At 36.6% G+C, this 14466-nt stretch overlaps 1 protein-coding gene across 1 annotated transcript; it reads right to left on the bottom strand.

The window, feature by feature from the left end:
- Nucleotides 1–5463: 5463 nt before the first annotated feature.
- Nucleotides 5464–14175, bottom strand: LOC139720247 (uncharacterized). Its single transcript, XM_071631611.1, has 5 exons — nucleotides 14145–14175; nucleotides 11321–11530; nucleotides 7809–7880; nucleotides 7424–7482; nucleotides 5464–6088 (listed from the first exon to the last, which is right to left on the bottom strand). Exons 1-4 carry the CDS (start codon nucleotides 14158–14160, stop codon nucleotides 7430–7432), a joined length of 351 nt encoding a protein of 116 aa, XP_071487712.1. The 5' UTR covers nucleotides 14161–14175; the 3' UTR covers nucleotides 5464–6088; nucleotides 7424–7429.
- Nucleotides 14176–14466: the final 291 nt, after the last annotated feature.

The following is a 14466-nucleotide window of genomic DNA, read 5'->3' as shown; positions in this document are numbered from 1 at the left end:
TAATCCACCCACTCATATTCTTTTTGAAACTCCGAAACTAGTCTTTTCGGCATGGTTAAGGCAAGAATCGGGCTATAAAGGCACTTCAAAAATAAACAGAGGATGTAAAGTCAATGCGAGGTGACGAGGTGACTCCCCTATGAAAGGGATATATACCAATTGCTTGCTTGATTATAAACAATCATTGCTTCTACGCCAGGCACGGAAAACAAACCAAATCAATTACCTAAGCAATCGGCGATGATGATCGTTAAAATAAATTCCATTTAATTTACTGATTCTGTTGATATTGATGCTAGTGCATCTAATGATGCAATACGATATGATGATGACCTTGATTGCTATAATAATGTTCAAAATGGTTGCGTTGATGATTTGTCAGCTGATTCGACGATTCGGCTGATCGTCCTCATATAACTTGTTTGAATACTGTATCATATCTTTTTTCCTTTTTTTTCCTATCACGTATTATCATTGGGCTAATACTATCCCTTTTCGGTTTTTGTGAGATTATGAAATTTCTGTCCATTGCATGAAAACAAATTTTGTTTCTGGAATATTTTCCCTCATCATCATGCGCTTCTGTTTCCTTTACCGCATCGCCTCATGACCAGCAAATTTATGACCTTGAATGGATTTGATAGCAATGTGTTTTTGATATCAAGTTTTTACTGTTTGAGAGAATAAGTCGAAGCTGATGTCCCTTTCAATGTCAGTGTCAGTATGTATGTCCCTGCCCTTGTCTCTTCCCTAGCTTTCATTACCCATTCTCTCTCTCTCTATTTATTCTTCTTTCACAAATAGTCATATTCCCCTTGACTTTCATAGCACTTTCCTTCCCGATTAGTAAAAATTCTTCATTTGATTTTTTTTTCCCGCGTTCAATAGTGCATATGGTTTACAGACTCCGATTCTTCCAATTGGTTTCATTAATCTTCACCTCTCTTTCCTATCTCCATGATTTTCCAACCTGCAATTTCTCCCCCACATCCTTTCCACTTCACATTTCTCATCCAAGCAATGTCCGAACCTTTTACTTGATTACTTTTCACTATATTTTCCCTTACGACTCTATTCTGTCCCATTTTCTCCAGTCTCCACTAGTGAAACTTCAACTTCCAGCTCTCTTCTGCTTCTCGATTGTCACTATTTGCCTTCCTTACAATCCCCCTATGTCGCTTCCCTCCTCAGCTCTACTCTTTCTAGGCTATCCTTTTGTCAAGCCACGATTCCTACAAAACTACCACACATGATGCTACCGCAAAACTTTCTCCCTCGTTGATCCCGTAGATCTATTTTCTATATCTGAAACCTAGGTAGATGATGGTCTCACTTTGAATGTTGTAGTCAAGGGCCATTCTGAAGAGAGAAAAGACTGATACTATAAGGGGGTATATGTTGTCACACTATGCCATCTACAATGTATTTCTTATTTACGTCACAGTAAACTATAGACTGTCGTTAATAACTCGAAGTTTTGTGAATCGAAATCAGGATCGACAAATACAACATAAAGAACATGAAATTGAAGAAGTGTAAAATGTCAATCTTTAATATTTTCTTAACATTGACAAACACACTGAAACATGCAAATGTTAAGAACCATTGATTACATAAGGCATATATGCAAGAATAACTAAAAAAAAAAGAGGTCATGATTATGCTGTATAACGTTCTCATACCATTCATATTGACAATAGTTTGCTGGTAATTATCCTTTGAATGCATTGATAGCCCACAACGCATTACAAATACTGTATGCAAAGATTCCATTGGATCCAGTTTTGTACACTCCACATACATCGTCAAAAGGACTCCAGCTAGAAACTATAAACACGTACTCATTTCCTATTATTTCCGAATTTTTTTTTTGAATCTACTTTACGTTGCTCTTTTATATGATCTCTATCTAACTTGCACAGTTTGTAATATCTAATGTTATTATTATACATTGCCGTAGTTTGTGTAATTTTGTTTGTAACGAGTATATTTAGCAGAGTCAACGTGTATATCAAGCATTTCCCCTAAATCCGAGAGGGCTACCAGATTCAGTTTAGTTTATTTCATTTTAGTACGGAACCCACTTCAGCCAATGGCTGTTCTATAGCTGGTCCGTGCGAAAAAAAAAGTATATATGCAATAACAGAAATAAAAATACAGACAAAACCCAAAATACAATATATCGATTGAAATACAAAATAAAATGTCAAACGTCTACTCTATCCTATTCCCTCCATTCATAACAAAATACTGAATATTCACATGATATAAACCTTTATTTATAAAATATGTTTCTTAAATTAACACCATTTAACACCTAAACACGCAGCTGAAATCTAGCAAATTACTTTTTGTAGTTATATTTGTACGAGGTCTTGATAATTTTGAATTCTAACATAATATTTCACAAACCATAATAAAAATTCTTTAAACACAATATATTTCATAAACTTACCAGGCATCATTTCGTGGACAATCTTATACATAACATATGAAACATGTTTATCTCTCCGAACTGAAAGATTATCAATCTTCAAACACTCGAATACTTCTCGACTAAAATGTGCAAATTAAATGGAATGGATTTTTTTTAAAAAAGGTATGAGTGTATACAATCTCACAAGTTCACATGCTATGCAGTGCTTATTTTGTTACCTGGTGCTGTTGAGCACTTTTTATAAACATTAAGGACGAACTGCTATGTAGAAAAAAAAAAGGGAAGTTTTGACATTGACTTCTCTTGTAAACACACGTGTATACCTCATAAAACGCAGTCATACATGCTGGTCTGATGATTTTACTACTTTCATTGGCAGATCTCATCCATGCATGTGAGACAGGCACTGTTCCTTCACAGTAACACGCAAACTTGGAAAAAGTGCAATTTGTCATTGTTGTTTTTATAGTTTATGTGTTCAGTCATGCATGATATTTGTCAATATGATTAGGTGTCAATGGAACGAGGAAGAGTTCCCCTTTCCTCACATCCAACATTGCGCTCTCCATAGCTGATTATAAAATAGTAGCCTTCAAAAGTTGGATTAGCTGGATTTTTTTATACGAATTTTATATATAGGAGATGCATTTTAAGTTGACAATGTTCAACATTAATACGGGCTTTTGTTGAAAAACGGTGGAATATCAAATGGTATGCAAATACTATAATAATTTTACCAGTACGAGTCAAACTTTCAGGAAGACGATGTAGAATGACAAGTGCATCCTTTAAATTCACGGAAACATGGCTTCGGTGAATGCCTCGTTATTTCTTTGTCCCAGCATTTGTCTCCAATATGCTATCTCTGCTTATCTTTCATACCAATGTTCTTGCACGCATTTGTAGGAATAGTACATTAACATATAGTAAAATAAACATAGAATAATTAGATTTCAAGGAAAACAATCGACGCTACATAGCAATCTTGAGTTACACGGTTCGTTTAATTAAATACAGTAAGTGAAAGACAATTATAAACAAGGAATAAAGACTGGGAAGCCAGGTGAACTAAGGTACTTATATATTGAAATCCACATTTCCATAATACATGTAATAGCAATGACGTTATCTATTACGCTGACTTAGACGAGAACTGCCTGAAAACGCAATTTGGTTGTTTCAGAATATCGGGTTTCCCAACCGTATTTTTTTTTTTGACATCAAATCTGTGTTTGTTTTTGCTTTTTTGTCACTGTTTTACCTATGGTTAGAACTTCACTGTATTTCATCAAATAATCCCCGTCTCTTCTGAAGACACGAAATGAATGATCTTCTACAACTGTTTAAACCGTATACCATTATCATTATACATTGATTCACATTTGTTATTACTGCCAAAATGATAACGGCTCATCCGCCTACAGCATGTGGTTTATCCGACCCCCAGAACTGCGTGAGAGAAGAATTTGAAATATCCCTGTATATTTGTATTTTGGGGTGTTTTTTCTCTATGTTTCGGTCATTTGTTGTACCCATGCTTCTCATCTCAATCTGTAGCTCGAATTTAATTGGGACATACGCTCCACAAGCTTGCTTTCTAGAAAGCGAGTTTGTGGAGCGTACATCTAGATAAATAGTAGGTTCTAGATAGTAGGTTCCTTCATATTTCTTTAGCATTCATTTCCCATATTCAAATTTTTATAGATCGACCACTATGTTTTTATATGTTTGCAATATTCTATGTATGTCTCCTAGCTGGATATTATGTATAGGCCCTATTTCATTTTGTAACATTATTCCTCCTAGCTGGAAATTATGTATTATTCAATTTTGTTACGTTAGATGTACTTTTTTTATTATCATTCATTGATAAATATGAAAAATAAATGAAATGACATGTAATGAAATGAAATAATCATGATCATCACAGTCATTACGTACCTGTCCTCTGTGTAATAACCATAATGAATCACGTATAGTTTATATAAATCAAATGTTGCATTCTTTTGACTTTGACAATCAAAACAGCAGGTTTTTTGTTTGTTTGTTGTTGTTGTTGTTGTTTAGAATTTGCATGGTGGTAAACATGGAAGAAAGTGTAATTCTGCAGAAAGTCATGGTCATTCATGCAAGTATGATATATTGACAGGATGCATAATGTATGCCTTTATGACAACCGGTATTAATTTCCATGACAAACAGCCACCATGTTAGCACAACTATGTCCCTAATTAAGGCATCACCGTGGCAAAGTAACTGAAATTTGTGGCAAAGGCACCGTGGCAAAGGAACTGAAATTTCTTGACTTCTGCTGTCATGGTAGATTCTGCCAGTAGTTGTAAATCATTAGAAACTTCTTCATGATTCTTAAATGCATCAATGGGACACAATGAATGGCACGAGAACCCTTGAATATCCCGTCAACTCTCTAATATTTCTTCGTAACTAAACTAAAGACAACGCATTTTTTTCGAGCCGTAATTTAAGAAGACTAGCGCTGCTCTCATGACTGGCAGTAATTAAAGCAACTTTACGAGTAGAAACCTTGCAAATAACAAAATGCTACATCTGTTGTCGGACTGAAGAAGTTTGTGATATTGACACATATTTTAGGTTCAATCCCTCTGTGTTCATTTACAGATGTAGAAACACAACAACGCAGGCACCAATGATAACTCGTTTAAGATGTATTCAATACTGTTTTTTATCACGTGTTGGTAAAGTGGCAAATATCACCATGTTCATCATCCTTGTTAAAGAAGGATCTACAAAGCTCAATATAGAAAAGGAACAGAAGTTGCTCATTCACAAGCATTACAATATATAATATATGTATATATATGTATATATGTATATATATATATATATATATATATATATATATATATATATTAATAAGTGGTAGGACTATAATGCACACGCCATTACTTCAAATGTATAGTAAAATATAGCCCAGTTCATTCCTTCAAATTCGTAGCAGAACCAATGCATAATCAGCGTTCTTTACAAGGGCATATCATCGTAGTTAGTATAATTCATTCTCATTGTATGTGTACAGTTCAGTGAAAGAAAAAAAAAATGCATCATCCCGTGTTAATCCCTCAAAGTGAATAAACTTTACAAAAAGAGCAAAAACAATAAAACTTCACCGCAATAACTTCCTTGCCAGCTATATGCTAAGGACACGACCACGTGATATCCATATCTACATTTAACCTTGTGCACTGGAATTCACATCAACACGCACTGTCAAGGCCGTATGTAGCTGTATCTGAAGGTGCTAAAGCAGCTTTTCTATTCGGAAAGAGTTTCTCTTCTAAAGACCTCCTTGAGCCAAGGCACCAGTGATGAAACAAAGAACTAACAAGATGCTAAAAATCTTGGTTGCAGGGGTGACAATCAAAACACGTATTCACGTTGACGCGTGGGTATGAAACAAAGTTAACTTTCCCACATTTCCATCATTCCAGGTGATGTTTGTTGAGGTGCCAAGGATGAGTTTTGTCAATGGAGTTCATGTTAAAACCTTTCTCATTTCATTTCTTAACCTTCTACGTTCCAGCGAAGGAACGAGACACAAAGACCAAGAAGACTATTTATATCCCGAACTTGACTGTCAAGTTATTCCGAAGCTAAGGAGTCATCTTCTTGCTGGATTGTGCCAAGGAGAGACAACGAGAAAAAGAAAGATTAATAATTATCCACTTCTGATTTATTTTAATTGAATTGTCAATGCAATGACGATAATTCTTCGCTCATTTTGTTCACAAAAGCCAGGACAGCTTTTTCTTTACACTATTTGTGCTTGACCAGTGTCACTGAATGATGGGTGACAGTGTGTCCCTTGGGTGTGATGCTTCTGTGGGTGTAATGTGTGTGTGTGTGTGTGTGTGTGTGTGTGTCTAGCAGCACGGTATGTTAAGAAGTGATTGTCACATAATGGACGACCATACGCTGCCCATCCGACTCAACAGTTCGTTAAAGGACAACTTCATCTTTATACACATGTAGATTGGATGAATGCAGAAATATCAGCAGCACACATCAGTAAAGGTTTGTGAAAAATCGGACAATCCATTTAGAAGTTATAAACGCTTTATCAAAGTTTCTTCGCAGTCACTGCTGGATGTGAGAACTTCTACAGTTAAATGATGTCACTTGAGCAGAAGGATATAAGGGAACCATACAGAGAATTTGAAAAAGAATATATACGTGTATATATATATATATATTTTTTTTTTTAAAGTGCATATTCCCTTAATAATAATAATAATAATAAAGTACATTTATAATGCGCCGTATCTATCATTAATAATACTCTCGGCGCATGAGAGCCTGCGTACTTCAACACATACTGTGTACAACCATCCAAACCAAGTCCACATGATAATACATTAACATTAACAAAAACTTGTTAGTGTTGTATCCTAAAGGGTAATATCATTCCCCATGACTTCTAAAAGAGGCAAATCAAGCGATCTTTCATTATACGAGAAAAGAAAGATTATGTTAAATATTTTTGTGCATTTTCTTTGTTATAGTTGTTATAGTACATGGCATCACAAGCTCTAGTAATTTTCTCATCCAGCAATGGTAGCACTGAAATTCAAAATTCATAACTTTGAACGGACTGTCCGATTTTCTTCGGTCTTTCACTGATTGATGTCCTCTACTCTTATTAGTAAGTGCGTGCATGGGGTGGATGTAGGTGTGCGGTATCCTAAGAAGCGATTACAAAGTACAATTTATGATTGCAAACACTCTAAGTACTATAAGCTCATTTTTTTTTTTACTTTACCAGTGTCACACTGGGAGCACCTGGGAGCACCTTTGAATTTGGTCCCACTGTGACTTTGGTCATAAAGGTGCAAGGTGGCACAGGTAAGGGAGCTCCAAGCGTGACACTGAAAAGAGTGCAAAGTTTAATCTACATGTAATTTTCTTAGAGTGTTCAACAGAAGGCAAAATGCGCAGCTGCAAACTTACCTGCTGCTAAATCACATTCGAACTGTTTGTAAGTTGTGTAACCTTTCCATGCCTGATTCCTGGTTTTACAAAAGAATAGATCGAGGAAAACAAAACGGTTACTTTCAGTTCATTTCAATTCTTTTTAGTTTATCCTTTTTTTTTGACAAGCAGTGCTTTGACCCATATAAATGCAATGCAAAACCTTCAGGCCTCTATTTAAAATGCATTTTGTACGTATTGTAGGACCCCTTGGCAGAGCAGCTCGAGTGAGCTGAAAGGCATAGAAGGTGCTAAAGGAAAACGTAGGGCCTAATAAATAGAATAAATAAATAAAAGCATAAATGTAACTGACTTGTTCACGCCTGGTTACTGATGTTGATCATCTACGAAACACCGTGCTTACCTGTCATGATTTCGTTCGCCAAGTTGATGAATCCAGCATCGTAGACTTTATTGTTCACTTTTTGGCGAAATTCTATTATTGAAATACAAATCAGGGCAAATAAACACTATTACTATCGATTTGAACCTTGCCATTCATTGTGCCCGATCCTTTATGCGTGATCAATACTCGAGGCACCGTTATGAGAGAAAGATATCAAGAAAACAAAATTAAATCCATAATCGTCAAGTATTTCCCCACGTTTACATTTTATAAGTCACCAGGGTCCTGGTTCATAAAACTTACTATCAGTGACAACTGCCACATTTCTGTGACAAATTTGCTCTCAGCCAAGAACATGCACGGATTTCACTAGCTTTTAACAATTATGACAACTTATCACTGATTGTGAAACGGGGTCCTGATTAAAGTGGTACATTTCACATGACGGGGAGTGTCACTTAATTGCTTACCTCTTTCGTGCGTTTATTTCTTACAAAGCCGTTTGGTTCTAGATGTAAACGGGCCGATGACATGAAAAGATGTTTGTTTCCTTCTGACAGCTGAAACGCAATTGACATTATGCTACTCACAAGTTGACCCATCTACATAGGAAGACCTAATGGCAGTGTGGAGGATTTCGTTTAAGGCCCCGTCCCACTAGAGTGCCATCTGATGTCAAACGAATTCGACAAATTGAAGATACGTTGAAGATGCAGATAATAGAATAGTTCTTAACATTTTATTTGTATATGTATATTTTAGATATTTATAAAGATTTCCAATGATACGCCGCAACTGACATTATTATTTTGAACATATCCAAAATCTTCGGCATATATATAACGATCCTAACTAATGAATAGCTTATGAAAACAAAGAAAGACAAACATGTTGGGAAATACGTGGCGGTTTCTTCAAATTTGGAATTTGTGGGGGAATCGTTGGGCATTCCCGTGTGCCTTAACCAAAGACTAACAATAAAGGCGACGAGCAATAAGTGTGATTTCGCCGATATTTTACCTACTATACTAGTTTATAATACATTGAGAAATGATGTGACCTCAGTAAATCAGTGTGATAGCGTTGCCATCCCTCACCACGGTCACAAAATTATTCATAAAAATGTGTGAAATCGAAAACACGTTCCGAAATCAACTATCTAGCATCTATACATGTATGCATAGTGATATAATACATGGCACATGCAGAAATACATACACACATATTAACAGATATAGGGGACTATAGGCCCTACATACAGAGAACAACCACCAACCACACACGGTCTCCACCAAACACGCACAGGACACGTTTTGACACCACTCTACGACAGATCATGTGAACGCCTACACATACACCCGGCGTACTGGAAGTACACACAAACCACGATACTCATAACACACACACACACACACACACACACACACACACACACACACACACACTCGTCCCATATACTCACCTACACACCATACACAACACATACCATGCAGCCCCCCCCCCCCCCCCCCACACACACACACAAACATACAAACACATATAAACATCACATTCACCAGTCACACCCACCCCTGGCCATCCATTCATAACACAGGAACGATCCACCCAAACCACACAATTCGTAGTGAATCTTAGCATTTGTATCACCCCTAATGTAATATCAACCCTAAATGTAATATTGACCCTAAATGTAATACACCTTAACCCTAAATTTAATAACAACCCTAAATGTAATACATTTTAACGCTAAATGTAATAATCGAGTCAACCCTGAATGTAATGCATTTTAGCCGTAAATGTAATAACCGGAGACAACCCTACATGTAATACATTGCACCCTTAATGAAATATCGATCCTAAATGTAATATCAACCCTAAATGTAATACATATAACCCTAAATGTTATATCGACCCTAAATGTAATACATTTTAACGCTAAACGTAATAACGACCCTAAGTGTAATACGCCATAACCCTAAATGTAATGCATCTCAACCTGAATTTAATATCGACCCTAAATGCAATAATTTTAATCATATGTAATATCGACCCTAGATGTAATTCATCTTAACCCTCAATGTAATAAAGGCAACAGTGCCCGTAAAGTAAAAGGAACAATGAAACAAAAGGAACCGACTGCTCTTTGAGCCTGATGAAGCGTCCCGGAGAGAACGTGAAACGTCGCTATTCCAAATTACAAGTACCGGTAAATCCAGTTGACACAGTTGATACATTTTTAGGGGTGTTATTACATTTTAATAGGGTAAATGTGGTTTACATTTTGGGTGGTGATTACATAGCGTTAAATGTATTACATAAAGGGTCGATATTACATTTAGGGTTGTTATTACATTTAGGGGTAAGGCGTATTATATTCAGGGTCGTTATTACATTTAGCGTTAAAATGTATTACATTTAGGGTCGATATAACATTTAGGGTTAATATGTATTACATCTAGGGTTGATTTTACATTTAAAGATAATAATAAGTTTTGGTTCCTCAAAAATTTCCCTGAATTTCCTTGTCTTGGTTTGTGTTTCAGGTTAAAGTACGTTGTCTGTGAGTTACTCGCCCCAAAGTGCTCTCATGTCTTAGTAATCATGCAATAATGGTTTCGTACCAGAGCGGTCGAGAGGACCGTGGGAGAGCTACATACGCTGAATACTACGGCCAGCGCATGCGCACACAAACAACTTATCCGTTCATGGATTTGAAATTTGTGCGCATGTGATGTGTTCGCATGCACTGGCTGTAGTATTCAGTGTATCAGGGAGGTGGAAAGGCCACCACCCTGAGTGTATGTAGCTCTCCCAAGGTCCTCTCGACCGAGTCACATTCAGTCATCAATTCGAACAGAAAGGGACTATTGGCAGAACCAAACTTTGCTCGAAGCCTGTTTTCAATACTTCAACTTAATTGGTAAGTCTTCAAATTGAAGAAATTTTGGGATTTTAAGCTGACATTTGATTTACCCGCGATACTAAATCTGTCATGATCCTGAATGCTACAATGCGAAGCCGGATTACGCTATGCGTATGGGGCTGCTGGTCGCAGTTAATTGCATGATTACTAAGACATGAGAGCACTTTGCGGCGAGTAAGTCTCACAGTGTTAGTTATATGAAAGGTACTTTAATCTGAAACACAAACTAGGACAAGGAAATTCAGGGAAACTTTTGAGGTACCAAAACGTTTTATTATCTTTAAGGTTTAAAGTTATTACATTAAGGGTCGATATTACTTTTAGGGTTGACATGTATTACATTTAGGGTTGTCTCCGGTTATTACATTTAGGGTTGAAATGTATTACATTAACGGTTGACTCGATTATTACATTTAGCGTTAGAATGTATTACATTTAGGGTTGTTATTACATTTGGGGTAGATGACTGTATATTACACTAGGGTCGATATTGCATTTAGCGTTGATATTACATTTAGGGGTGATACAGCATTATCTTTTGCAGCTTGAAGACAACGACCGACGACAATTTGTACAGCTACGTTTCATTTTACCTAGAGCTCTTTACCTCGTTCGGACTCGAGAGGGTTTAGAGAGTTTTCCTTGCCATGCTTCACCCATCTCACCAGCAGTCCCAGGACAACATTGTCAAATTCTGGGTCAAGCTGTTCCATTTTAACACCCAACACTTCGCACAGCCGACCGGCTTCACTTGCAGGAATATGATGTGCCAGCTCTGTGAGAACCTCTTTACTGGGGACGCAGTCTCTGTATTGGCCTAGTAACAGACATTAACAGCAAATATCCGTTTATCATTACACATAAGAAATGGCCAAATGAAATAAAAGGGGTCAGTTATTAACATGATGAAGGAATTATGCTTGCTGGATTCATGTTGATATAATGTATAACAGTGTTATTGTTAATCTAATGTAACTACTTTTATGTGACTACTTTATGTTACCAGAAACGTCTAAAATTTTTAACAAATGGTGTTGTTGTCTCTTCTATGCTACATAACATAATTATCGTAATGTCAAAGCACTAGTGATGGAATATGTGTTCTCTGATGTCCTCTTCATTGTTGTGCTCCATTTGATATGACTGAAACTTAGTGTAGAAAAAAAAAATGCTGAAAATTGCTTATCCAATAGTGGTGAGCCAATGGATTAAAATGCAAGTAAACAAAAATAGCGTTTTAACTTCTTTTATCAATATTATTCTAATTATTATCTTCATTGTGTATAAACACTCTATTATGCCTGATTATTTGTTCGTTGTCTCTTAACTTTCATTCCGTTGCCTCCAATTGGCAATGATTGATACACCCAATTAGGGATCGCTGTTTGCTCAGCACCCCACCCTTTTTCCCCTTGCTGCTGCTATTTCACTTTTTTCCTTTCTTTATTCCTCTGTTGTTCCTTATCTTGTTTGATGTTGCCTCCCTATTCATCCTTTTCCGACCTTCAATGGTTGTCCCAATGGTCCTCAGGATCACGACCCTCCACACTGACCCTCCTCTGCCTTTTGTCTGTCCACCTTCTTGCTCTACCCCCCCCCCTTTTTTTTTTTACTTGTCGGGCTCCTTGCCCATGACTTCCCAACCTTCCCTTTTGTTTTCTTTGTTTTGTGTCCCTAGCCTGTCCCTGACTGTTCTTATGGTTTAAAGTCTTTACGTGATTGCTCTCCCTGTCTGTTTGTCGTTTTGCCTCCGACGAAGATTCTGCTAGGATCGAAAGCTCAGGCCCTTTTAACTCCATGACTGAAACTTATCAGAATTATTGCAAGACAGTAAGACCAACAAAAAAAAAAATCTAGCCAGATATTACTGTAATTCCATATATAGTTCGAAAGCTGCAACTATCCATGTTGTTATTGCATTTTCTAAAACTATGGATCATTTCCTACCAATGATAGGTAAATGCATGCCAAACAGAAATGAATCAGTAATTTTTTTCCAAGAATTCATGCTGGACATTGTCATTCCATATACCTTGAGGATAACTAGTCTTATATTGAACTTAATACACGGATAAACAGCAAACATTGATGAAGGTTTGTTGAAATAAAATGTTCATGAGGTGGTGATATTGGCTGCAGTCACCTCTGTGTATACAGGAAGGTGATGATGACTTGCTTACCAAATCCTCGCTACTGCTGTGTTTACAGATGATAATGAGGAAATCATGATTACTATTAGTGACCAAGTTTATCTGTCACAAGTACTTCAATTTTTTGTAACACAATGCCAGTGTTTCATATTCTGCTTTCGTTTCTTTTTAAAATCATGTAAAAAAGGAGTGTTGACAAAGATTGGTGCAGTGTAGGCAAATGGGATACATAAAGGCTATGCACCATCGCCTTATCTATTAGTGATTAGTGTATTACTGTTGTTTTGTCTGATAACAATATTTCCTGAAAAATGAGATATCTTTATTTTTTTCATTACTTCCTGTACGCCTCTAGCGGCTGATAGTTGACTTTATTGAAATCTGTGAAATAAACAGATATAAAGATGAAGAGTAATCTATTCTCATGAGTAAAGACATACCATCCCTTTTGCATTCAAATTCTTGAAAATCTGGTTGGAATATTTTAGGCATTGAAGAAAACACTATTTAGAAACCTCCCCTAAATTTTGAAATCAATATGGTCTTTATTCATTGAGTTAAATTGACCATTAGAATTCGAATATCTTTTTCGTCCTACGAAAGAGAAATACAAATCTAAACAAGAAGTCTAGTTTTGACAGACCTGTGTGATACACTTAAAATGTAGTTCATGTATGTGTGGTATGTTTTTATTTGCCATAGATAACAAAGTAAAAGAAGCTAGTGAATTCTTCCTTTCTGACCGCTTTAACATGCATATATTTTGTTCGACGTATAAGTATCATATTACAACCACAGGATGATTATATGCCGCTTTGCCTCGTTCACAGAATACGTTATACGGTAAGCACTTGGTACGTTATTTGAATTTTAACGGCTAACATCCTTCAAATATCACAGAAATGTTATAGCTTTACAATAGTTTTGTTTTTCTGGTGAAATACATCATGTTTTGTGCTATTTGGGCAGGAATGCAAAAGGGATGGCCCATCTTTTAGGGACATCTTGTTTTTTGAATAAAAGGTGAGCATAATATGGGAAAATTTAAGTCCAGAGATACACTTTCTGTGGTCAAGGTGACAGGAAATTGGCAATCTACATGAGTGTCACATGCCCTCATTTACAATTTATTAGGCCCTAAAAGTGCTTCATCTGTGATGCGACTTTGTCTTTTCAAGCTGACAGGTGTATATAAATATAGGCCTACATCCGAAAATTATAATTCCATGCAATCTATGACATGGAAACAAAATAAAAATCACCGGTATTAAGGTATATCACCCGTTATGATTTCCATTGCAACGTGCTTATATCCAGCCTCGAGCATGAGATCAGCCAAGGCGGTACGATGGTTGCAGTGTGGTGGACACATCATCTTCCTCCACTCTGTCAGCATCTTCATGTTCTCCTGGATCTTGCCTCCTATTCGAGTTTGTGTATTAGTGTAGTGCTCAATGCCCAACATCTCGGCTAGCTTGTCAGGTTCAATTCGTGATGCCACGGCCATCAGATCGCTAGTACTCACTTCGTAATCTGTTGTGACATCATGGGCGTGAAAACAGTAATTGGATTACAGCGTAGCCGTTTGGCTAGGCTATGGCGT

The sequence above is a fragment of the Diadema antillarum genome, unplaced genomic scaffold, assembly GCF_040938485.1.
Source record: "Diadema antillarum isolate AM-2024a unplaced genomic scaffold, OU_Dant_1.0 scf00000125, whole genome shotgun sequence".
NCBI lineage: Eukaryota > Metazoa > Echinodermata > Echinoidea > Diadematoida > Diadematidae > Diadema > Diadema antillarum.
Note: the sequence above shows the minus strand (reverse complement) of the source record. Positions and strands in the feature narration are given on the sequence as shown.